This window comes from Leucoraja erinacea, chromosome 7 (genome assembly GCF_028641065.1).
Source record: "Leucoraja erinacea ecotype New England chromosome 7, Leri_hhj_1, whole genome shotgun sequence".
Taxonomy (NCBI): Eukaryota; Metazoa; Chordata; class Chondrichthyes; order Rajiformes; family Rajidae; genus Leucoraja; species Leucoraja erinaceus.
The window spans coordinates 26,959,392-26,984,798 of NC_073383.1; the positions used below are offsets into that span (position 1 = coordinate 26,959,392).

Here is a 25,407-nt window from a genome sequence, read left to right on the forward strand (position 1 = left end):
ATACTTTTAATCAGAACTCACGAAAGAAACAGACATGAAGATGTTGATGAAGGGGAAGGTGAAATTCTAGTGCACGTCTCCATAAATACTCAATGCCTTAGCAGGTTTAAAGGTGGATAAATCCTCAGGGCCAAATGAGATTTATTCCAGGCTGCTGTGTAAGGCAAGGGAAGGGATTGCTGGAGCTCTGGTTGTGATTTATTTACATGTTCACTTGCCACAGGCTGGGCACCAGATAACTGGAGGACAGCAAACAATGTTGTCCTTTTCGAGAGGGCAGCAGGGAAAAGCCAGGCAACTATATGCCTGTGAGCCTTGCATCAGAAGAAGGGAATTTATTGGACAAAATTCTGAGGCTCAGGATTAATCACTACAAAGGCAGGGACTAATCGGAGACAGCCAGCATGGCTTTGTCAATTTCAAGTCTTGTCTGCCCAATCCTTGAATTTGAGATGATAACAATATTTATTGACATGGAAAGCACAGTAGATGTGGTTTACATGAACTACAGTAAAGACTTCAGCAACGTCTTTCATGGGAGACTGGTCTGAAAGTTTAGAGCCCTTGGGATCCAAGGCAAGTTGGCCAATTGGATTCAACGTTAGATTGACAATAGGAGGAGGTGGATTGTATTTGTGATTGGATGCGTGTGGTTTGGTGTTTATAAGGTTATATGGGATAGTAGAATTAAGCCATTCAGCCCATCAAGTCTACTCCCCCATTCAATCAAGGCTGATCTATCTCTTCCTCCTAACCCCTTGCTCCTGCCTTCTCCCCATAACCTCTGACACCTGACCTAATCAAAAATCTATCTCTGCCTTAAAAATATGACGGCCTCTACAGCCTTTTGTGGCAAACCATTCCATAGATTCACTACCCTCTGACTAAAGACATTTCTCCTCATCTCCTTCCTAAAAAGATGTCCTTTCATTCTGACGCCATGACCTCTTGTCCTAGACTCTCCCACTAGTGGAAACATCCTCTCCATATCCACTCTATTTATGCCTTCTGTATGTTTCAATGAGGTCCTCCCTCATTCTTCTAAACTCCAGCGAGTACAGGCCCAGTGCTGACAAATGCTCATCGTAGGTTAACCTACTCATTCCTGGAATCATTCTTGTAAACCTCCTCTGGACCCTCTAGAGTCAGCACATCCTTCCTCAGATATGGTGCCCAAAATTGTACATAATATTCCAAATGCGGCCTTACCAGCACCTTATAGAGCCTCAGCATTACCCTGTTTTTGTATACAAGCCCTCTTGAAATAAATGCTAGCATTGAGTTTGCTTTCTTTACTACTGATTCACAGAGATCAGTGTTGGGACCCATTTTGTTGGTAAGATATGTGAATAATTTATGAATTGGGTGGCATGATCAGCAAGTTCACAGATAACACAGATTGATGGAGTTGTTGACAACTGCTCTTAGGTTACAGGGTGATATTGATGTTTGGGTGAAATGGGCTGAGACATTTCATTTGGAGTTTATTTCAGATAAAGGGGAATTGATGCATTTTGGGAGTAGTAATGAATGAGGACATGTACCATGAATGGTAAGGTCCTATGGAACATTGAGGAACAATGAAACCTTGGTGTGTGCAAGTCCAAAGAATGTTGAAGGTGGTAATGCATGTTGAGGTTAAATGAGTACCATAGTGATGAGAAAATAAAAATAAAAGGCATCACAAAAAGAGATTAGGATCTCGGGTGAAATAGAAGTATGTATTTACAAAGAAAGATGAAAGAAAATGGAAATGCAAATGGTGAGCTCTGGTTCAGAGGGAAACCAAAACTGATGTGAATGGCCACAGGGAAAGCTGAGGTTATATAGCCATGGTTACAAAGAACTTATTAGAATGCATTTAGCCCAGGAATAAACAGGGAAATAAGTGGAAAGCACACACAGGAGGCGAAAATTAAAATTGCAGGTCTTCTGGTCATGCAGAGTGGACAAGACGCAAGTCAGGGCTATATTTGAATAGTAGAAGGTCCTGCCATGAGGCTGAAAATCCTTTTCGTATGCAAAAATGATGGTAAAATGGCAGGACAAGTTTGTGATGGAAGGACACTTTAACAATCAAGGAGTAGAGAAATAGATTTTAGCCTCGAATCATGAAACATGAACCAGGGAGCAGAACAGTTTAAATTGGAAAAAAAATAAACATGCGGTTATTCTGTATTTTCCACATTTCGCTTATCTCACCACATTCAGAAAATGTACCTGTAATTATCTACTAATATTCAGTTTTATGCAAATCATTGCCAGATCCTCACATACTGGGGAAGACAAATGTTACAAGAGCAAAGGTGGTGTCAGGCAAAGAAGGCACCAAAAAGGAAGTTAAGAAGAATACCTCTATGGCTCAACATGTGCAAAAAGATGTTGGTACGTTTTAGAAAACAAAAACAGCAAAGAACTTGTTCATTCTCAGATGCTGTAAGAAAACATAATTTTGATTATTGTATGCTTTCAAACTAAAGGTGAAAATTAGCTGTATATTTCTGCCTTGAATAATGTTGTATGCATAGGCTGTGGGCCGAGCATCGAAAATGTGTCTAGAATTTAACTTTTGTGACCCATGTCTGGGAGCTACTTGAAATTTTGCACAGATTTAGATAAAATATAATTGGGAAGGAAGTCATAACTTGTAGTGCCAAAAATTGCACATTAATTAATTAAGCTAATTAGAAAATGAGATCGAAAAAGTAAGCGCCATCTAGTGTTCAATGCTCATTTTACTCCATGAGGAACCCAATTCCGTGCTGCTGTCTATTTAAACCAGATTATATATATATATATATATATATTATCTTGTGAATGTGACTATATATAATTATATTATATTGAAAATAATATAATTGTGAGTGTGTATTTTGAATAGACTGCCGCAGACGTCTGGCTCCTGAACCAGCCTAAGTAATGGGTTCCCCTGTTTTCTGAACTCCACTGACTGCCGGTGTGCAGAGTGGGAGTCACGGCAGTAGTGGGACTGGAGCAGTGCCAGGCTGGGGGACAGACCTGGAAGAGTAAAAAGTCTTATTTCTGATGAAAATGTCACATCCTGACCAAGAATCGAATACTCTGATGTTTACTCGATGAGTATTCATTTTAAGTTACAATAAGCCTATATTTATGTTGTAGACCAACCCTCCCCCCCCATGTTTGTGTATCTATAGTTTGTGTGTCTGTGTGTACCTATCAAAAGTGTATCTATGGATGTGTGTGTGGATGCATGGGTGTGCGCGCGGGTGGATGTGTGCACTGTTGCACACCAGAACGCCATTCACTCATTGTTTCAACACAAATAATTCAACACAATAAACAGTAAAACACTCCACATTAAAATAAGACTTTATATAATCATTTATTTCCCCAATCTTTTGGTTTACATTCCATCTAATCTTCATCTGAATATTCTTCATCAGATTCCAAATTTTTTGTAGTATGAGAGTTTCTGAGTCAACATGTAATTATGTTTCCTAAAGCTTACCCCGTTAGTCTAGTTCAGTAAAACATCGAGTCAAGCACTGGATCAACTAAACTCTTTATTCTCACTCACAAACGAACTTCCTATATGATACCTAACCAACACCGTGGGTCCGATCCTTGTCTCTACTCGTCCAAGCCCTTCAGTCTCGTGCGAATAGACACCTCCAGACGGACAAAACAGTCCCATGTGCACCTCCAGAAGATCGACCTTGATCCGCGTGGTGTCCCCTCTTTTATACTGTATCAGACCTGTGATGCAAAATACAGGAGGGGGGGAGGGAGCAACCCCTACAAGCCAATTACAAATAAAGATCCATTTATTGACTGCTCCCTAATCTAATCACAAAATACCCCATTACATTGTTTCCACAGAAGACTCTAGTTTGAAGACAGTTCACCAAAGTAAAGAAACATTTCCTCAGGTAATACAGGTGCGCAACCTTTTATCCGAAAGCCTTGGGACCAGACACTTTTCGTAATTCAGAATTTTTCGGTTTTCGGAATGGAAGATTTTTAGCGTAGATTTTAACGGCTGGCTCAGTGGTAGAGTGCTCGGCTCGTATCCGTAAGGTCGCGAGTTTGCGCCTCGATCCCGGCAGTTACTCGATCGCGAGTTTGAGTCTTCAATGTAGGTTTTTCTTGCAGAATAGGAGAGAATAGGGAGGGTTAGGCTGGGATCATTCTCTGCGAGATGATCTTAGTGCGGGAGACAAGTGTAGGAGAGGTGTACTGACTGTGTGGGCAGAACTTTGGAAGTGATTGCCCACCATTCTCAAAAGCCGCTGTGTCTCCCTGTCCCTCCAACTCCAGAGGAAGCCGCTCCCCGATCGGCCGCTACGGCGACAAGTGGCAGTTCGCCCACAGCCCGAGCTGCGCCCCCTCATCCGCAACCCGGGTTCCTCTGGAGTTGGAGCGGGGCTGGGCTAGAGTTGTTGCTGGCTGTGAGTCTCTGGGATCTCCGTGCTTGCAGTGGGCCTGGGGGTCGGTGTCCCGATGAGGGGGCACAGCTCGGGCTGTGGGCGAACTGCCACTTGTCGCTGTAGCGGCCCATCGGGGAGCGGCTTCTGGTGGTCCTGACGTCTCTCAGCTCCTGTCCAGGGGTGTGGCCGGAGACGTCAGGACCAACAGGAACCCGCTCCCCGATGCGCCGCTACAGCGCCAAGTAGCAGTTCGCCCACAGCCCGAGCTGCGCCCCCTCATCCGCAACCCGGGTTCCTCTGGAGTTGGAGCGGGGCTGGGCTAGAGTTGCTGCTGGCTGTGAGTCTCTGGGATCTCCGTGCTTGCAGTCAGTGTCCCGTTGGTCCTGACGTCTCCGGTCACCCCCCTGGAATGGAGCTGAGACTGGGAACTGTACCGCCCTTGCCCCCTCCCTCTGCAACTGCAAACAACCCCACAGTTCCCAGTCTCAGCTCCTGTACAGGGGGGTGGCCGGAGACGTCACAGCCCGAGCTGCGCCCCCTCATCCGCAACCTCAAGACCAAGACGCACCTTGCACACCATCAGCTTCTGTCCCTACCGGGAGCGTGTTCCTCTGGAATTGGAACGGGGCTGGGCTGCTGCTGGCTGTGGGTCTCTGGGATCTCCGTGCTTGCAGTGGGCCTGGGGATCGGTGTCCCGTTGGTCCTGACGTCTCCGGTGACTGGCACTAGCTCCGACGTGAAGACAGTGCAAAGCCCCCGCGCCGGTGCAATGCGCAGGGAGCTGGAGAGGGGAGGGAAGGGGTCACACACATGGCCGGGAAGCAGAGGGGTGTAGGTGGGGTGAAACTGAAGGGAGCGACAATTTGCTGCTGCCTGCTGAGTTAAAAAAGTTCCCACGCAAGACTCACGATACACTGTGTATTGTGAGTCTACCGTGGGAACTTTTTAACCTCAGCGGGCAGGCAGCAGCAGATTGTCAATTATTAACCCTCCCGCGCAATATACCCTCACCTTCTCTTTTATGAATGGGGCTTTAGTTTCCCTTTCTTCGAGGACCGACCGGAGGTTCCGCTGTCACCTCTGCGGGCCGCCCTCGGTGAACGTTTTCAAGGACCTTTCTTCAAGGACTGAAAAAATGTCGCTATTCGGAGGTTTTCGTTATTTGGATCTTCGGATAAAAGGTTGTGCACCTGTATAAACAATTTGAGCAAGGCTCCATACTTTAACCAATCACAAGGTAACGGTGCAAATGCTCTGCAACATAATTAACAATACTTTACAACACCCCATTCTGTAACCAATACTGATCATGCATTTGCAACCCAGCTCAGCTCTTTCTGCAAAACCCTCATACATATTAACAATTGAGGGGACATTTGGACTTTACTTTACCAGTACTTTACTTCCTCCCAGGGTCCAGACACTCTGGAGCCATGGCTTTGCAGCTTTTATAGAAAGATAACAAGTAGGCTTTGCAAATGCAGAGATCCTCCATTTTGTAACATACTTATTTGGCCAATATTATCAAACACACTTACATAATTCTGTACATGGCACATAGCACTTGGCATGATAACCCGGGATACACTGCCACCTGCTAATAATAGAAGATAAAATGTGTCGGGGAGTATTTTACATCTTTTCATGTTTTATATTATGTAGGACAATATCAACATATCAATGGGGAAATATACATGTACGCATGTCCAGGTAGATGGGATGGCAAGTGAGCAAATGATCAAATTAGTCTTCATTATGTGGCACAGTGCCTACAGTGCATGTCCACACAAAACACTTTTGTGTGTGAATTTGCATGGGGCTCTGAAGAGTGGAGGGGCAGAGGCTACAGAATAGCTACAGAGAAAAAACATCTCATAGTACTTAAGTCTGCATAGACTTCAATTCATAAAATGTCAACCTCTTCCTCATGTTAATGAGCCTTACACCATAAGTTGCTACCGTAGATAAGTTTGTTCAAGTTTAAGTGGAGGGGCAGAGGCTACAGAATAGCTATAGAAAAAAGCATCTTGTGGCGCGTGGGTCTCAAAATGAGGCAAGTAGTCCAAAGTTTGAGAAGCACTTTTATTTTATTCCTCCTGGTTCAAGGGAAGACGAAACCAGTAAAAGATGGCACCCAAACCCTGCCTTTTAAACCCTCCGACTGAGGGCCGCCTCCGGACTGCATCACTCCTGTGCCGAGGGGTTCAGCAGTATAATGGCACGACCCTTAGGAGCCGCCACAATCTCATAGTACTTAGGTCTGCATGGACTTCAATTCATAAAATGTCAACCTCTTCGTAATGTTAAGGAGACTTACACTGTAAGTTACTACCATAGATAAGTTAGTTCAAGTTCACATACATCAATTGATTTCAACATAAACATCCACCATTTCTGAGCATTTCTCACTGCGATGGAAGGCAATAAAGTGCAGTCAATCTTCCTCCTTTGTTCCCCCGTGGTCGGGGCCATGAACTCTCCGCATTCGCCGCTACGGACGGCACTATGTACAGGCCCCACCCCGTGGAGATGATCCAAACACACTCCGCGGGTCCGAGTTCCTGAATCGGCCGCTTCTTACTGGAGACCGCGGCTTCACTACGTTAAGTAAATCGGCCCCGTGGTCGGAGCACTTTTATCGGTAAATGATCGCAGGCAGCTCCAAGATTAGATGTTAAAGAAGACTTCTTTGACTTCAACAAACTGGCATTAGTAACAACTTTTAATTTAATTTGTTATAGATGTAATTTAGGCCCCTAACTTCAGCCTCCAGATCTAATTTTTCACATTATAAGAGGTTGAAATTAAATTAATTAAAGTCCACACAGATTAATTTTCATAAATTCAGACTTTAGATCTTACCGTATAACCATACAACAATTACAGCACGGAAACAGGCAATCTCAGCCCTTCTAGTCCTTGCTGAACAGACCTTTCCGTTCCAGTTGATTCACAATGTTTCACTGGTCCCACGACTTGATGTGGGCTCCCTGCTTAGCCAGCCTGAAACATAGCGCGTGATTGGTCAATTGGCATCCCACTCAATGTCAAACGTGCTTTGATTGGACAGTTATTACTCGGAAAATTGGAGGTTTTTCTCACATTTAAAAAATATGTGCCGGTTTTGTTCTTGACGACTTTCAGGTATGATTTATATAATATTTTTACACAATATGTTAAAAATTCAGGTAGTTACGTGATTTGGGTCACAAACTTAAATGAAAAAGCACCTTGGGCCACAGCCTAGCACACCCATGGTTCTTTAAATATCCCATGGTAAAAGCCTTTGGTACTTACAATTAGAAATATGACCCATCAATTAAAGCTTTGTCAAAAAGGGATGTCTAGTACACTATATGGTGATGTTTTTCTATGTATTGAAAATCGATCAAAAACTGTCTTGACATGAGGTTCTGTTATACATATCATGATATCGAATTATGACATTGGACACCTATTTTAGTCGAATGATTATACATCAATTTTCAGCACAAAATCTGTCTTCCTATTCCAAATGATGTTGAAGCACAGATAACCAGCAATACCGAAGAATGTCATTACTCTCCAATTTCAAGTCAACACCCATATTGTTCTCTACCTATTTTTCTCACATCTATTTTTCCCAGTATCCCCCTTTCCCCCACCATCTCCGCCTTTTCCCCCAGCAACACAATTTATTTTCCCTCCTCTGTACACTCACGTCCCATCCCAGGTTCCCCCTGAAAACAATTTTATTATTTTCCAGTTACTCTCTAATTGTAGAAATTGGTATTCTCAAAGCACTTCCTATTCCCGAGATTGATTGGGATTGGTTTATTATTATTATCATGTGTACCAAGATAACAGCGAATAATTTCATTTCAGTGGCAGTCAAATCATGCTCTACATGAGTACGTTCAAGCCATACACACGTTAAAGTAGTGCCATGAGAAATGTACCAGAAGACAGAATATCACCCCAGACAAGGACAAGTCTCAACCCAGTCACTCCCACATCTCTCCTCTCCCATCAGCCAAGAGGTACAGAAGTGTGAAAACACATACCTCCAGATTCTTAGACTGTTTCTTCCCAGCTGTTATCAGGCAACTGAACCACTCGATCATCAACTAGAGAGTGGTCCTGACCTACCATCTACCTCATTGGAGACCCTTGGACTATCTTTTATTGGACTTTTATCATGCATTAAACGGTATTCCCTTTATCCTGTATTTGTACACTAGACGGCTTGATTGAAATCTTGTATAGTTTTTTTTACTAACTGGATAGCCCGCAACAAAAAAGCTTTTCACCGTACGTTGGTACATGTGACAATAATAATAAACTAAACTAATGGTGTTATAGCGTTACAGTTAGAGAAAATGCAAATCAAAACTTATTCTTAAATGATTGCAAATTATTTAACAAGCAACACAAAGGTTTACAAACCCAGTGTTGTGTGTTCACTGTATCTTTACACTGAAAATAACTTTCTTAAGAATTCATACATTATTTCTTCCCAAATTAGTTTCAACACCAGCTTTCAAGGTGGCACCTGATTTAGCAGAAGTAGGTGTGAACAACACTGGGCATGTGTCAACAGTTCCTGAGTTTAGAATTCCTTCAGGCCAACATTCTCCGCTAAGAGATAAGTGTCTTTCCGATCATGTTGAGACACAAATGGGTCTTCTAAATGGCCATGTTCCAGTAAATGCCTCCAATGGAATGCCAGCTAGACCTTACAACACAATTTTAGATTTTGGTAAGCAACTGTTTCATGAAAATTGTAGGCCTTATTAGTATATGTTTACACAAATATAATATTACCTTCATTTGTATTTTATACAGTAGAAAGCAAAATTAAAATATAATATTGTTTTGTAGGATCTCAATATGCTCCAACATTTAATTGTCGACTCCCCACTTCAACACCAGCTATGTCTCCTAAGGACGCTGCTCACCCATTGTTAATTCAACATGTGAGTATATACAGTGCCCTCCATAGGGACAAACACCCATCATTTATTTATTTGCCTCTGTACTCAACAATTTAAGATTTGTAATAGAAAAAATGACATGTAGTTAAAGTGCACATTGTCAGATTTTAATAAAGTGTATTTTTATACATTTTGGTTTCACCGTGTAGAAGTTACAGCAGTGTTTATACATAGTCCTCCCATTTCAGGGCACCATAATGTTTGGGGCAGCAATGTCATGTCAATGAAAGTAGTCATGTTTAGTATTTTGTTGCATATCATTTGCATGCAATGACTGCTTGAAGTCTGCGATTCATGGGCATCACCAGTTGCTGGATGTCTTCTCTGGTGATGCTCTGCCAGGCCTGTATTGCAGCCATCTTTAGCTTATAGAAACATAGAAAATAGGTGCAGGAGTAGGCCATTCGGCCCTTCGAGCCTGCACCGCCATTCAATATGATCATGGCTGATCATCCAACTCAGTATCCTGTTCCTGCCTTCTCTCCATACCCCCTGATCCCTTTAGCCACAAGGGCCATATCTAACTCCCTCTTAAATATAGCCAATGAACTGGCCTCAACTACCTTCTGCGGCAGAGAATTCCAGAGATTCACCACTCTCTGTGTGAAAAAAGTTTTCCTCATCTCGGTCCTAAAAGATTTCCCCTTTATCCTTAAACTGTGACCCCTCGTTCTGGACTTCCCCAACATCGGGAACAATCTTCCTGCATCTAGCCTGTCCAACCCCTTAAGAATTTTGTACGTTTCTATAAGATCCCCCCCCAACCTTCTAAATTCTAGCGAGTACAAACCGAGTCTATCCAGTCTTTCCTCATATGAAAGTCCTGACATCCCAGGAATCAGTCTGGTGAACCTTCTCTGTACTCCCACTATGGCAAGAATGTCTTTCCTCAGATTAGGAGACCAAAACTGTACGCAATACTCCAGGTGTGGTCTCACCAAGACCCTGTACAACTGCAGTAGAACCTCCCTGCTCCTATCCTCAAATCCTTTTGCTATGAATGCTAACATACCATTCGCCTTCTTCACTGCCTGCTGGACCTGCATGCCTACTTTTAATGACTGATGTACCATGACACCCAGGTCTCGTTGCATCTCCCCCTTTCCTAATCGGCCACCATTCAGATAATTCATGAATATCACCAGTTGCTGGATGTCTTCTCTGGTGATGCTCTGCCAGGCCTGTATTGGAGCCATCTTTAGCTTATAGAAACATAGAAACAGAAAATAGGTGCAGGAGTTTGTTTATGGGTTTATGTTTGTTTTGGGGGCTAGTCCCCTTTAGTTTTCTCTTCAGCATATAAAATGCATGTTCCATTGGGTGCAGATCGGGTGATTGACTTAGCCACTCAAGAATTAATCATTTTTTAGCTTTGGAAAAATTCCTTTGTTGCTTTAGCAGTATGTTTGGGATCATTGTCTTGCTGTAGAATGAACCGCTAGCCAATGAGTTTTGAGGCAAATGCTCAGTTTGAACTTGAGCAGATTGGATGTGTTTATACACTTCAGAATTTATTATGCTACTACCATCAGCAGTTGTATCATCAATGAAGATAAGTGAGCCAGTACCTTCAGCAGCCATACATGCCCAGGCCATAACACCCCCACCGCCATGTTTCACAGATAAGGTGGTATGCTTTGGATCTTGGGCATTTCCTTTTCTCCTTCATACTTTGCTCTTGCCATCACTCTGATATGTTAATCTTCGTCTCATCTGTCCACAACATCTTTTTCCAGAACAGTGGTTGCTCTTTTAAGTACTTCTTGGCAAACTGTAACCTGGCTATCATATTTATGCAGCTAACCAGTGGTTTGCATCTTGCCGTGTATCCTCTGTATTTATGTTCATGAAGTCTTCTGCGGACAGTGGTCATTGACAAATCGACACCTGACTCCTGAAGAATGTTTTTGATCTGTCGGACAAGTGTTTGGGTTTTTTTTCTTTATTATAGGGAGAATTCTTCTGTCGTCAGCTGTGGAGGTCTTCCTTGGCATGCCAGTCCCTTTGCGATTAGTAAGCTCACCAGTGCTCTCTTTCTTCTTAGTGAAGTTCCAAACAGTTGATTTTGGTAAACCTAAGGATTGGCTGATGTCTTTAACAGTCTTGTTTCTCAGTCTCATAATGGCTTCTTTGAATTTCATTGGCACAACTTTGGTCCTCATGTTGATAAACAGCAATAAAAGTTTCCAAAGGTGATGGAAAGACTGGAGGAAAGACTAGATGCTCAGAGCTCTCTTATACCTGCATTAAGGAGGCAATTAAACACGCATGTGTAGCGGCCTGGACGAGGTCAGGAAAAGGCCAGACGCCAGGCAGGTTCAAACCGTAGTCTTTAATCACACAGCGAACGCACACACACACCAGGGTCCACTGGAAACCCCATGGCAGACCAATGCCCTGTCCCTCAATCGGCAAGGGGGATGATCCAAGGAGTGGCCTACCCCCCAGGGACCGCCACAGGACTACCCCCAAGTACCAGAGGCATGAAACGGACAGGAGGGCATACACGGCGGCCAGCCCGGGTGCATACCATGCCCGGCACAGGAACAGGCAACTGACCAACAGGTGCAGGGGACGGAGTAGCCAGAGAAGGAGGTACCCTAGAAGGAGGTCGCCCTCACTTACGGGGCCGCGCTACTAGCACCGGCTGATCAATGTCAATATGTGCTGGCTTCAGCCGTGCAACCAAAACAGTCTAATTCTGACCCCCCATGTCCAGGACGAATGTAGCTGAGCCATGCTCTAGGACTCGGAAGGGACCCTTGTACGGCCGCTGGAGAGGTGTCCGATGAGCATCCCTGCGCGGGAAGACAAACTGGCAGTCCTGCAGAGCAGAGGGAATGTGTGGACGGAAAGACCCGTCAAGACGTGGGCACCGGCGCCAGCTTGCCCACCGTCTGCCGAAGATGTTGCAGAGTGCCCGAAGGCTGCTCCACCTGGCCACGTGCCGGTGGGATGAACTCCCCGGGCACCGTCAACGGAGAGCCATACACCAACTCGGCGGAGGAGGAGGCCAAGTCCTCTTTCGGTGCAGTGCGGATTCCCAGCAAAACCCGAAGATGTTGCAGAGAGTGCCCGCATCAGGGTTCCACGCTCCACCTGGCCACGTGCCGGTGGGATGCGCTCAGCATCGCCAAGGACTGCTCTCACCCCAACCCGTCAACCCTCCTACCATACGGGAGGCCTACAGGTCTCTCCGTTGCCGAACCAGAGGAGGAGGCCAAGTCTTCTTTTCGGTGCAGTGCGGGATTCCCAGCACCCCCCCCCCCCCCCCATGGGAGAGCGTTAATTCAAATCCCATGTCGCTCTTCGGATCATTCAGCCGTGCCTTCAGGGCATCCTTGAGTTGATGGTGAACCCGTTCCACCAGTCCGTTTGCCTTCGGATGATACGCCGTCGTGTGGTGGAGACGAACCCCCAGGAGGCGAGCCATGGCCGACCACAGTTCCGACGTGAACTGAGGCCCCCGGTCGGATGTTATGTCCAGTGGCACACGGAACATGGCGATCCAGTGCGCCAAGGCTTGAGCACAAGTGGCCGTTGAAGAATCAGGTAGCGGAATGGCTTCAGGCCACCGTGTGAAGCGGTCCACGACGGTGAATAGATAGGTCATGCCCCCAGACGGCGGCAGCGGCCCCACGATGTCCACGTGAATGTAGTCGAATCGCTGCCGAGGGAATGGTGAACTCCTGCTGCATGTCGTTGCACCTGGCGGTCTGGCACGGGATGCAAGTGCGCGCCCAATGTCCCAGCCTCCTTCCGCAGCCCATGCCACATGAAGCGGGAGGCTACCAGGGCTGTTGTCGCCCGGATGGAGGGTTGCACAAGCCCAAGGAGCACCTCAAACACCCTGCGCCGCCAGGCGATGGCGACGATGGGTCGCGGAACTCCAGAGGAGACATCGCACAGCAGCGTTGCGCCCCCAGGACCTCAGACAATGTCCTCCAACTGCAGGCCCGAAACTGCCGTACGATAGGCGGCCATCTCCTCGTCGACCAGCTGAGCGGCTGCCAGGGCGGAATAATTAATACCCTCAGCGACTTGGAGAACCGCGTGAACTGCAGATCGCGATAAGGTGTCGGCCACCCTGTTGTATTTGCCCTCCACGAAACGGGTGAAGGTGGTGTATTCGGACACATACGCCAACTGCCTCTGCTGCCGGGCAGACCACGGGAGTGAAACCTTGGCGAATGCGAAGGTTAGCGGCTTGTGATCTGTAAATGCAGTAAAAGGCCTCCCCTCCAGGAAGTAGCGGAAATGGCGTACGGCGAGATACAGGGCAAGGAGCTCGCGGTCGAAAGCGCTGTAACGACGCTGAGCACCATTGGGATGCCTGCTGGATTAGGCAAGTGGCCGCCAGCATCTGTCAACGAGCTGCTCCAACACTGCCCCAACTGCAAACTCAGAAGCGTCTACCGTCAGGGCGGTCGGGGCGTCCTCTCGTGGGTGGACGAGCATCGTGGCCTCAGCCAGTGCCTCCTTAGCCCTCTCGAATGCCGCTGTTGCTTCGCCGGACCACTCAACCTCCCTGCGATGACCAGCAATCAGGTGGAAAAGCGGACGCATGACTGCGGCCGCTGCCGGCAAGAAACGGTGATAAAAGGTGACCATCCCCACGAATTCCTGTAGGCCCTTAACCTGCAGGCGTCCACCCTGGCCGGCAGAGGCACCACCCCCCGTGGAGTTACGCAGTGACCGAGGAAGTCGATAACCTTCACCCCAAAACGGCACTTGGACGAGTTGATGGACAAACCAAAATCGCTGAGGCGCTGACACAGCCGATGGAGATTAATGCAGTGCTCCTGCCGCAAGCAACTGGCCACGAGTATGTCATCCAAGTATACGAATACGAAGTCCAGGCCGCGGCACACACAGTCCATAAGCCGCTGAAAGGCCTGCGCAGCTTTTTTCAAACCAAATGGCATCCGTACAAATTCAAATAGTTCAAATGGCGTTATAATGGCCATCTTTGGGATATCGTCGGGGTGGACCGGAATTTGGTTGTACCCCTCGCACGAGGTCCACCTTGGAGAACACCGATGCTCCGGCCAGATGGGCATTGGAGTCCTGAATGTGTGGGACCGGGTACCTGTCGGTGATGGTTGCGTCAATCAGGCGACGGTAATCCCCACATGGGCGCCAGCCCCCTCCCGCTTTAGGGACCATGTGGAGCGGTGACGCCCATGGGCTATCGGAGGAATGCACGCTGCCCATCACCTCCATCAGGCGGAACTCCTCCCGAGCCAGACGAAGCTTGTCTGGCATGAGAAGACACGCCCGGGCTTGCACAGGCGGGCCAGTAGTAGGAATATGGTGCTCCACCCCATGCTTGGGGGTGGAGGAGCGGAAGTGGGGTTCAAGGATGTCCGGAAAATCCGCCAGGATGCGCGCAAAAGTCGCATCCACGGACGACAGGGGGCCATCAGGGTGTGTTACGGGATCACCAATGCGGAGGAAGACCGGCTCCAGCGTGACGGAGTGCACCAGGCGCCGCCGCTTGACATCCACGAGCAGTGAATGGGCTCGATGTAAGTCGGCGCCCAGCAGCGGCTGGGAAACGTCGGCAATGACGAACTCCCACGAAAAGCAGCTGCAGCCAAAGTTGAGGGAGATGGTGCAAACCCCGTAGGTGCGAATAGCACTCCCGTTCGCCGCGGTGAGGAGGGGGCTCCGTTTGCCTGCACGGATGTCAGCGATGGAGGGAGGAAGAACTCTCACTTCCGCACCAGTGTCCACGAGGAAACGACCTCCAGTGTGGCGATCCCAGGCGAGGACGCGATGAGTATTGCTGGCCCCCGAAGGAATCACTGACGACCGACCCCTTTGTTACCCGGGAATTAACAGGGTGGGCGATATTGCCTGGCTGCAGCTCCCCAGTGACGATGGTAATAGGTGCACAACCTTTCCGAAAGCCTTGGGACCAGACACTTGTCGGATTTCGGACATTTTCGGATTTCAGAATGGAAGATTTTTAGCGTAGATTAGGTAGGTAGCGCGGGCGGCTTGAAAAGTCTGGAGCTGCTGGCTCCTCCCCGAGATGAAAGAATCATTGCATGCCTGTTAGCAGTAGTTTGGAGGGATTTTATGTGGTGGTGGGTGGAGTCGCGGGGGAAACTTTATTCTTAGTCCCCGACCTGGTCTCTGACCCTCCAACCTCGCGGAGCTGGGGGCTCCGTCCGGCCCGCGGTCGGCGCCGGTTGTAGCTCCCGCTGGCAAGACTACCCCTGGCTCGTCGGCGCTCCAAATCCAGCGCCGCCCGCGGTCGTCCCAAAGGGAATCTCGGGAGTGGCGGCGTCGCAGCGCTGGGATACCAGCGGGGAGCGGGCAATGCCTTACCGGGTCGCCGTGCGGCAAGCTTTAACGCTGTGGCCACCGACAAACAACATCGCGGAATGTCGCTGGATTTTTGAGATTTAAAAAATCTCCGTCTGCGCGGGCGGCGCCATCAGATCCAACCCCGGCAACTCTACCCCTAAGTGCGCGGCTCCAAATCCACGAAATTCACCGCATGTTGTGTGTCGGCGGCCACAGCGCTCCGGACCATTTTCATACACGGCGAAATTAGCATTGCCCGCTTCCCTATTGTATTTGCAACGGACCGACAAAAATTCTGTGATCTGGGGTCGGCCGCGGGCCGCGCTTTTGGAGCGCCAGATTAACCATTTTAGATTGCCGGGGTCGGAGCTCCAAAGCGTATTCACACAGCCCCACCGGCCACAGCGCTGCATGATTTTTACACGGCGACCCGGTAAGGCATTGACCGCTCCCCGCCTCTCCGACCAAAGGGGACTAAGAATTAAAGTGTTTACCCCTTCACCCCGCTTCACATAAAAGCCCTCCAAACTAACTGACTAACATTTAAGCAATGATTTACAGATGTTTAAGCGTCTCCCGGTCTCCAGGGAGGAGGCAGCCGCTACAGTAGTACAGACCTGGGTTGACCGTGGGTCGTTTTGGGTCAAGTTTGGCGCCCAAAAATGAGCTTTCGTGTATAGATACATCTGATAAATAGGGTTATATATATGCCCCATTTAATGGTTTAAGGGACACACCGGATAAAGGTTGTGCTCTGTAGCACCCCTGGGGCTGCGAGAGGTTGCGGAACTGCACAGTGATTTTAAATCTATTTGAACTATAGCGATCGCTGGCGTTGGGTGGAACTAAGGCATACCGTGATGAAAAGACTTGCCAGCGATTTTTCGCCGGAGATTTACTACGGCTGGAACATGCCCCGACCAGCTTGACCCTCCAAACGCCGCGGGAAGGACGGTCAACGCTTTTCCAGGTCCCGCTGGCGAGACATCCACAGCTCGTCGGCCTGCTCGCCCAGCGCCTGCATGTCGGTAAAGGGATCTCTGGCGAGCTGCAGGTGGATGTCGGGCGGGAGCTGCTGCAGGTAAGCAAATTTAAATAAGAAACAAGGTTCTTGATCCCGCATTAGGGTGAGCATGTCCTCCAGGAGGGCAGACAGCCGGCGGTCACCCAGGCCATCCATTCGGAGACTCCGAGCATGCCCGCTCTGATTCACCAAACCTCCTGATAAGGAATTCCTTCAGGCCCCTATATTTGTTAGTGAACGGGGGGGCTTTAAGGAAAGGCTTAACTCGCTTCGCAGTCGCTTGGTCAAGCGTGCTGACCACGTAAAAGTATTTTGTTTCATCCGCTGCTATCCCTCGCACAGCAAATTGTGCCTCTGCCTGCTGGAACCAGATGTCAGGCTCTTCGGTCCACAGAGTAGGGAGTTTAAGCGCAACGGCGTTGCTATCCATCACGACATGTGATGAATGGCGGGGTCACCAGTTGTAGTGGCCTGGACGAGGTCAGGAAAAGGCCAGATGCCCGGCAGGTTCAAACAGTAGTCTTTAATCACACAGAGAGCGCACACACACACACACACACCAGGGTCCTCTGGAAAACCCGTGGCAAACCAATGCCCCTGTCCCTCAATCGGCGAGGGGGATGATCCAAGGAGTGACCTACCCCCCAGGGACCGCCACACATGAGCAATTACAAATGCCTGTGAAGCCATGTGTCCCAAATATTATGGTGCCCTGAAATGGGGATGGGGGGGACTATGTATAAACACAGCTGTAATTTCTACATGGTGAAACCAAAATGTATAAAAATACCCTTTAATAAAATCTGACAACTTGCACTTTAACCACATGTTATTTTTTTAAATCACAAATCTCAAATTGTGGAGTACAAAGGCAAGTAAATAAATGATGGGTCTTTGTCCCAAACATTATAGAGGGCACTGCAATTACATTATTACACATTTTTAGTTCATAACATCTGTGACATTGTAATGTAACTGAGTCTTAGTGCATATACAAGCTCCTTGGACTGACAATGTGAATTTTAACATCTACTTTAAAAAAAAACGTACACAATAATTTAAGAATAGGTTATTTGACCAGACGTGTATAGTCTGCATGTATAGTCTAAAGAAGGGTTTCGGCCCGAAACGTTGCCTATTTCCTTTGCCCCTTAGATGCTGCTGCACCCGCTGAGTTTCTACAGCACTTTTGTCTACATTTGTATAGTCTGCCATCCTGTTTTTTGTTTTCTACTTCCTTTTTCCGCACTCTGACATTTCATCTTCATTTTTCATTTGCACATTTTCAGATTTCTTTGATTATCCAGATCTTTATTTCCTATTTTTTAAGTGTATGTTCCCTCATATTTTCCTTCAAGCAGTATCTGCTTAGCACCATCCAGTGGCAAATATTAAGTAGCACAGGAACAAAGTGTTGACATTTCCTTTGTGCAGTGGTCACTGTACAGCTGCATTGGTTTAAAGATCATCTGTCTAACTGTTAAAAAGTTTGTGGGACAGATTATTCTGTAATTTAAACAAATCAGACTTTTCAAATCTTCTTAAATTTATTTTTCATCTACTGAATTTGTCATATGGTCTTATTATTCCTGGTGCACTATGCATTTTTAAATTACTTTCATATTTTGTGGATCACTCCCCTAATTGTGTTACTTTTAGTATGTGGAAATACTCTGAGACTCTAATCAATGTTTTTGCTTGTCGTGATGCCCAAAATTGTGGTTTAACTGGTAATTTACAGAAAATAAAACCATATTCCATGAACATTTGCTGAATATCTGAAGCAAAAAGCATAAGAGTAATATCATTCACATTAAGGCAATATTTATAATATAGGAAAGTTAAAATTTTAAGTGCAGCACTCATCAAAACCACTGACAGTATTAAATAAAGCTATTCTGCTGCTCAAGAGTGCATTTACAATTATGTTTCTGTTATTGATCTTGGTTAATAGAAAATTATTTGACATTTTTTGTCAAACAGGCACAAACCCAGTGGTCTGGGCCCACTAATAAATATTTGAATGAACTGTTAATGTTTCTACAAGCAGCTCTATGTTAGGAAATAACAAAGAACCGCACATGCTGGTTCATGCCGAAGATAGACGCAAAATGCTAGAATAACTCAACGGAAAGGCAGCATCTATGGAGAAAATGGATCTGCGACATTTCAGGTTCGGGTTGTTCTTCACGCTGATTGTAGTAGAGAATGCGGGAGAAAGAACTGGAAGCGAAAAGAGGCAGGACAATTCACAGCCAACAACAGATGACCTTAACCGAAATGGTTCCCTGATAGGCAGATTGTTGGACAAAGGCTAGATATAGAAGCAGGTGTGAACCCAAGAGGAATACACAGTTGCAGACTGTGAAGCTAGTTAACAGGCTTTTAGTTGGGGGGGGAGAAACTGGTGCCAGGTCAGCCAAGGTTCAGGGGAAGCGAATGGGGAGGGGGGGGTGGAAATTATTTTTTTATGTTAGGAGGATTATTTTATCGCTCTTTCCCTTTTAGCAATAGCTGCTGATAGATTCTACATAGAGGAAGCATCAGATGGTCAATCTTTACTGCAGAACTGCCCCTCTTTTTAAGTTATTAAATAATTGTAACTATAATTCCTATAAAAAACAAACTGCTTTCATGATCACCATCTTGCTCAGTCATTTCAATCACATTTTAATTTTCCTCTTTTCTTGCGGCAGAATATTTCCAGTGACACCTATAATCCACCAGTTTCTCATGAAGGATTGAACTATTTGCCAGTATATTCTCCTCCAGCTACCCTTGCCCCTGCTGTGCCCACATCTGCTTTGGCTCATCTTGTTTGTGATGGTGGTGGAAGCTACAGCTTGAGAAACCGAGGTCTACATCAAAGGAAGGAACTAGAACAGCCAAAGTGTACCCAATGCTCCAAAACCCAAGCAGAGCAGCAAGGGAAAGAGCCTCATCACGAGGGTTGGAAAACACAGACGCAATCACAAGGGATTAACAAATCGAACATTGAGCACGTTGAAGGAAATGCCGCTGAAGAAATTCACATCAATTTACTGGATGTTACACCCGTAAAGGACACCATTGGCCATTGCAATCCTGCCAAACATGCAAAGTCAAAGAAACCAAGTCCTGACAAAGCAGGGAAGGGTAAAACTGCCAGACATCTTCTGAGTGAACTTAAGGTTCTTATTGCTGATCAAGGTAATTACAGTAAATATTTTAATTAACATTTTGAGAAGTCAAGTACGTATTAGTTATCCAATATATCCTGTCGCTGTGTTTGATTACAAATGTGAAATTTTATTTGTTTCAAAGGAATAAGATGAATTTCTTAACAGTGAGCTGGTATGGTTACAGTGCTCGGTTTCGTAACATGAGAACACTTTTTGCATAGTATGGGCTGAATTGGTTATTCCCATTGGGAATTATAGAACCACTTAAAAGTTACTTTGGAAACTGACAACAAAAAAGAAAGCTGACTTGTAAGCAAAAAAATGCAAAGTGCTGGAGAAACTCTGCTTGTCCGGCAGAAGAACATGATGGGCGACATTTTGGGTCGGGACCCTTCTTCAGACTGACTGCAGTAGCAGGGAGAAAGCTGGAAGAGAGGTGGGGATGGTGCACATCCATGGAAGAGAAGAGGCAGGAAAAAAAGTGAAGGAGGATTTTTATGGTTATTGCTCTAAAATTGGGGAATGCTGTTCGGTCAGCTAGTCAAGTGGAATTTGGGATGCTGATCCTCCAGTTTGCATGTGGCCTCATTCTGGCAATGGACGAGGCCCAGGCCAAAAATGTCAGTATAGTAATGGGAAGGGAGTGAGAATGTTTCTCAACTGGGAGATCCAGCAGGCCTTGGTGGACTGAGCGCAAGTATTCAGTGATAAATAGTGATGCAATGTAATATACCAAGATTTTTAAAATACTGTGTTTCTATTCGTAGATAACTCTGAAGTTCTCAGGTTGATAATAGAGCTCGAGGATAGTATCTCTGTACTCCCCACTGTGATTGGAAGCACTAACGTAGAAGCAGAAGTAGCTATGAGTCTTCAGCCACTACGCAGTGAGAATTCACAGCTTCGCAGGTCAGTAGTATTTCATTTCTAATGACTACTTCGCACTTAATTTTTCTTAAGTCTAATCAAAATGAGAGCCCAATGAAGAATTACAGGCAACCAACATTTCAAGATTCAAAATAAGGAGTGTTTCTAAATAAATGCGGTATATTCAAATAATTGTATGGTTTCTGTTCATCCTTTGTGAGAGGGTGAGAGAGAAAAATGTAAACATTCAAACATTCTGTAAATTTACACCCTGATACCATTTTAAATTGTGTCTTTACTTTTGTCTACAATAGAAAGATAGAATAGAATAGAATAGAATACTTTATTGTCACAGTGAAATTCTTTGCTTGCATACCTTGCCAAAATACACCACTGTTTTTGGGTTATTGGAAATTTAAAAGACAAAAGTGAGAAAATTGAAATCTCTAATCAGGAAACCTTTAGCTGTTGTTTAGGGCACCTTAGTTTTGGTAAACATTGGTAGATTTGATATTTTTTTTTTTTAAGTTCCCAAATTACATTGTTGTGTCTTAAATTTTGTAGACGGTTAAGAATAGTAAACCAACAACTTCGGGAACGAGAAAAAGCTGAAAAAGATTCGCGATCTACAGGTTGCAACTTTGAAGGTATCTGATTTTGCAAATAAAATGTGCATTATTCATTACAGTGAAAATCTCTGTGCTGAAACCCAGTTAAGATATAATTTTAAAAGGAAATAATCTTGGTTAGTTTTAAAATACTGCTAAAAATAGACGTAACATGGCAAAGGGTGGTGGGTGTACGGAACGAGCTGCCAGAGGAGGTAGTTGAGGCATGTACTTTTGCAATGTTTTAGAAACATTTAGGTACATGAATAGGACAGGTTTAGACTGATATGGGCCAAACACATGTAAGTGGGACATGTGGGCAAGTTAGGCCAAAGGGCCTGTTTTCACACTGTAACATCTTCTGACTAATAAATGATAGTTGTTTTCTTGGTAATTTGTTTGTTTCTCATTAACCTTGTTCCATCAAAGTTATTTCTTAAATTGGTCACTTGTCTTAATCACCCACGACTGTGAAAGCAAATATTGCTGTAAGGATGATCCTAAACACATGCAAAATCAAAAGCTTTAGAAGTCTTTTAGCCCATTCAATCGCCATTGGATGGTTATACCTTACTAACATAAAGTGTGGGAACTGCCAAGAATTGTAGATTATTATAAGGATTTAATGGTATGTAGGAATGCAGTTATTATGTTTATATTACTGAATCAATTCTGGTACTTTTGATAAATCATTGGCAGAATATGGTATTTTTAGTTGTTAACGTGGTTTGGCCCGGTCTCGGCTCAGTCCAGTGTCGGGTCACGTCGCTCGGGTCCTCGGATCCTCTGCCTGCCTCTCTCTGCCCGCCTCTCCCTCTCTCTCTCTGCTCCCCCCTCTCTCTCTGCCCCCCCTCTCTCTCTCTCTCTCTCTCTCTCTCTCTCTCTCCCTCTCTCTCTCTCTCTCTGTTTCTGCCCTCTCTCTCTCTACTCCCCTCCCTCTCTAGCCACGCCTGTGAGTTGGGGGGCTATGCGTGAGTGGATAGGGTGGGGGATGGGGTGAAAGGAGCGAATGAATAATTATATAATATCAAGGGGAGTGGTTAGTGTGTGCGTGTGTGACGCCGCAGGCCGCCCGCGACCATGCATTGAGGGGACGGGACCCAACGGGTCCCACTTGGTCTAGTTAATAATTAAAATGAAAACTTCAAATCCTTTCCATCTACTGGAAGACAAGTACACATAACTTTTCTGAGAATTTGCAGTTGAATTAACAACAATGTTATTTGAGACTATATTTAATCATTTGTATATCAGTAAGTTTAATCTTTTAGACTTTATGAAGATTTGGTTAATTCAGTCAACCCTTTTCTTATTTCCATTAAACAGGGTATGTATTCACTTGAGCTGGCATGTAATCTGCTACCACTGCTTTTCTTTAGTGTAGTTTTTCATGACAATACAATCTATTTTGTATATATTTCAAAATATTTCTACTGATTGCTATATTTCCACAGTGAACAACTTGATGGCAGAGTTATGGATAATAAACAGTAATCCAAGTTCAGTTGTAATAAAAAGGAACTACAGATGCTGGTTTATATCAAAGTTAAGCACAAAATGCTGGAGTAATCAGAGGGTCAGGCAGCTTCTCTGGAGAACATGGTTCAGTGACGTTTCGGATCAGGACCCTTCTTCAGACTGCTTTTGATAGCTTGATTGCACTCTAACATAGAAACATAGAAAATAGGTGCAGGAGGAGGACACTTGGCCCTTCAAGCCAGTACCGCCATTTATTGTCATCATTGCTGATTATCCACAATCAGTAATCCGTGCCTGCCTTCTCCCCATATCCCTTGATTCCGCTAGCTCCTAGAGCTCTTTCTAACTCTTTTAAATTCATCCAGTGAATTGGCCTCCACTTCCTTCTGTGGCAGAGAATTCCACAAATTTACAACTCTCTGGGTGAAAAAGGTTTTTCTCATCGTTTTAAATGGCCTCCCTTTATTCTTAGACTGTGGCCCCTGGTTCTGGACTCTCCCAACATTGGGAACATTTTTCCTGCATCTAACGTGTCCAGTCCTTTTATAATTTTATACATTTCTGTAAAAATCCCTTCTCATCCTTCTAAATTCCAGTGAATACAAGCCCAGTCTTTCCAATCTTTCCTCATATGACAGTCCCGCCATACCGGGGATTAACCTCTTGAACCTACGGTGTGCTGCCTCAATAGCAAGGATGTCCTTCCTCAAATTGGGAGACCAAAACTGCACACAATACTCCAGATGTGGTCTCACCAGGGCCCTGTACAACTGCAGAAGGACCTCTTTACTCCTATACTGAAATCCTCTCGTTATGAAGGCCAACGTGCCATTAGCTTTCTTCACTACCTGCTGTACTTGCATGTTTACTTTCAATGACTGGTGTCCAAGGACACCCAGGTCACGTTGCACTCTTCTAGACATTGGTTGTTTAGAACAAAGTGGCCTTTTCAAAATATATTTTCCTAATGCAGCTGCACTTTGATCTTAGAAAAAGACACAAAGTGCTGGACTAACAGTGGGTCAGGCAGCATCTATGGAAATAATGGACAAGTGACGTTTCGGGCAGAGAAACATCATGTCCATGTTCTCCAAAGTTGCTGCCTGACCCGCTAAGTTACTCCAGCATTTTGTGTCTATCTTTAGTAACCTAAGTTCAGTTATTTTATCATTCCATACGAGTTGATTAAGTAATAATGCCCACAGAATGTTGGATTCGTACTTTTTAAAAACAATTGCAGAAATATTTGTAAAAGGGAAACGATAAATTGGAATAATCTGGTATCAATCAATATTACGCCTTGTTTATTCAATTTGTTGCTTTGATTTTAACACTTAATAAGTGCCTTTGGAAATGATAGGATGTTGATTCACTGTCATCCATTCATGCTATCCCAAGCATCACCCGATTTCCTTTTGCATTCATTGGTTCCAAAATGAACTTCTTAATCTACTGTGGACGGCTTGATTGTAATCGTGTATAGTCTTTCCACTGACTGGTTAGCACACAAATAAAAGCTTTTCAGTACATTTGACAATAAACTAATTTGCTGTGCCAGCCAATAAGATAAGGACTGATCCTTTATTTCAAGACCACTTCCTAGTAGTAGCTATTACTTCCCCTAATATTCTTTTAAAAAAACTGTATAGCATCAAAATAGGTTACCCTCTGTCTCGTTTACAGTGGTCTCCCTGCAGTCCATGAATACAACATTGCAGGCCCAGCTGAGAGAGTCATTGAAAGGGCTTGAGTCTTTGCAAAAGAAAAACGAAGAGCTGCTGAATGTGATAAGCAGTCAAAGAGAGCAGAACAATCAATTACTCCGGCAGATGCAAGGGAAAGAACAGGATCTGTTCCAGAGCAGACAACAGTGTGAGATGGACACATCTCGAGTGAAGATGGGTAGGTCAGAAATATTTTGGTTACAGCTCTCTGAATGTGAGCAGAAGTGAGACCTTTATTTTCATTGGTTCTCCTCCTCCAGAAGTCGATGAAGCTTTAACGAAAATGAGAAAGATTCAGCTAAAACTGGAAGCCGCGGAGAAAGAAAATCAAATCTTGGAAATAACACTCCGTCAACGTGATGCGGAAGTGAACAGGTTGCGCGAATTAACCAGGTAATCATTTGAATTGTATTTGATTACAGGATGAAAGTATTAGATTTTTCTGCTCAATGTGGTTGGATAAATTATTAATATTAGTATTAGTGCAACAAAGAATATTCTTGGTGGAGAGGCAATAACAAAGAGTTATACTTATAATAACTACAAGGGTTATTTTTACAATATAAATCGACACGTCTGCTAATCCCAACGTTGGTAATTCCTCTCAAATAACTGTTCATTAGTATTAACTGTGGCACCAGTAAATGGCAGGTTTAAACTTAAGCAAAGACTGCCTTTTAATTATTAACAACTGCACAGGATTTTACAGTATGCTGTATCTTATTTCATTGCAGGATGAAATAATTAGATTTTTGTTCTCAATATTTGAAATATAAATTTAGGCATTATCCAGTTTCATTTTTGGGACCACTCCACATTAGACACATATTGTATGCCACAGATGGTA

General features: G+C 45.1%; 1 protein-coding gene across 5 annotated transcripts in view; it reads left to right on the forward strand.

Annotated features, from left to right (window-relative positions):
* The window catches only part of ccdc14 (coiled-coil domain containing 14), a 40,180-nt gene that overhangs the window by 8,839 nt on the left and 5,934 nt on the right, over nucleotides 1-25,407 (forward strand). The window contains exons 5-12 of one of the 5 annotated variants that reach the window (XM_055638058.1): nucleotides 2,266-2,385; nucleotides 8,914-9,147; nucleotides 9,270-9,364; nucleotides 19,418-19,910; nucleotides 20,650-20,791; nucleotides 21,314-21,396; nucleotides 24,520-24,738; nucleotides 24,824-24,953. In XM_055638058.1, the coding sequence (XP_055494033.1) occupies nucleotides 2,266-2,385; nucleotides 8,914-9,147; nucleotides 9,270-9,364; nucleotides 19,418-19,910; nucleotides 20,650-20,791; nucleotides 21,314-21,396; nucleotides 24,520-24,738; nucleotides 24,824-24,953 (1,516 nt within the window). Of the gene's footprint in view, nucleotides 1-2,265; nucleotides 2,386-8,913; nucleotides 9,148-9,269; nucleotides 9,365-19,417; nucleotides 19,911-20,649; nucleotides 20,792-21,313; nucleotides 21,397-24,519; nucleotides 24,739-24,820; nucleotides 24,954-25,407 lie in introns of all 5 variants that reach the window. The other 4 variants (XM_055638057.1, XM_055638060.1, XM_055638061.1 and 1 more) reach the window with 4 other exon arrangements.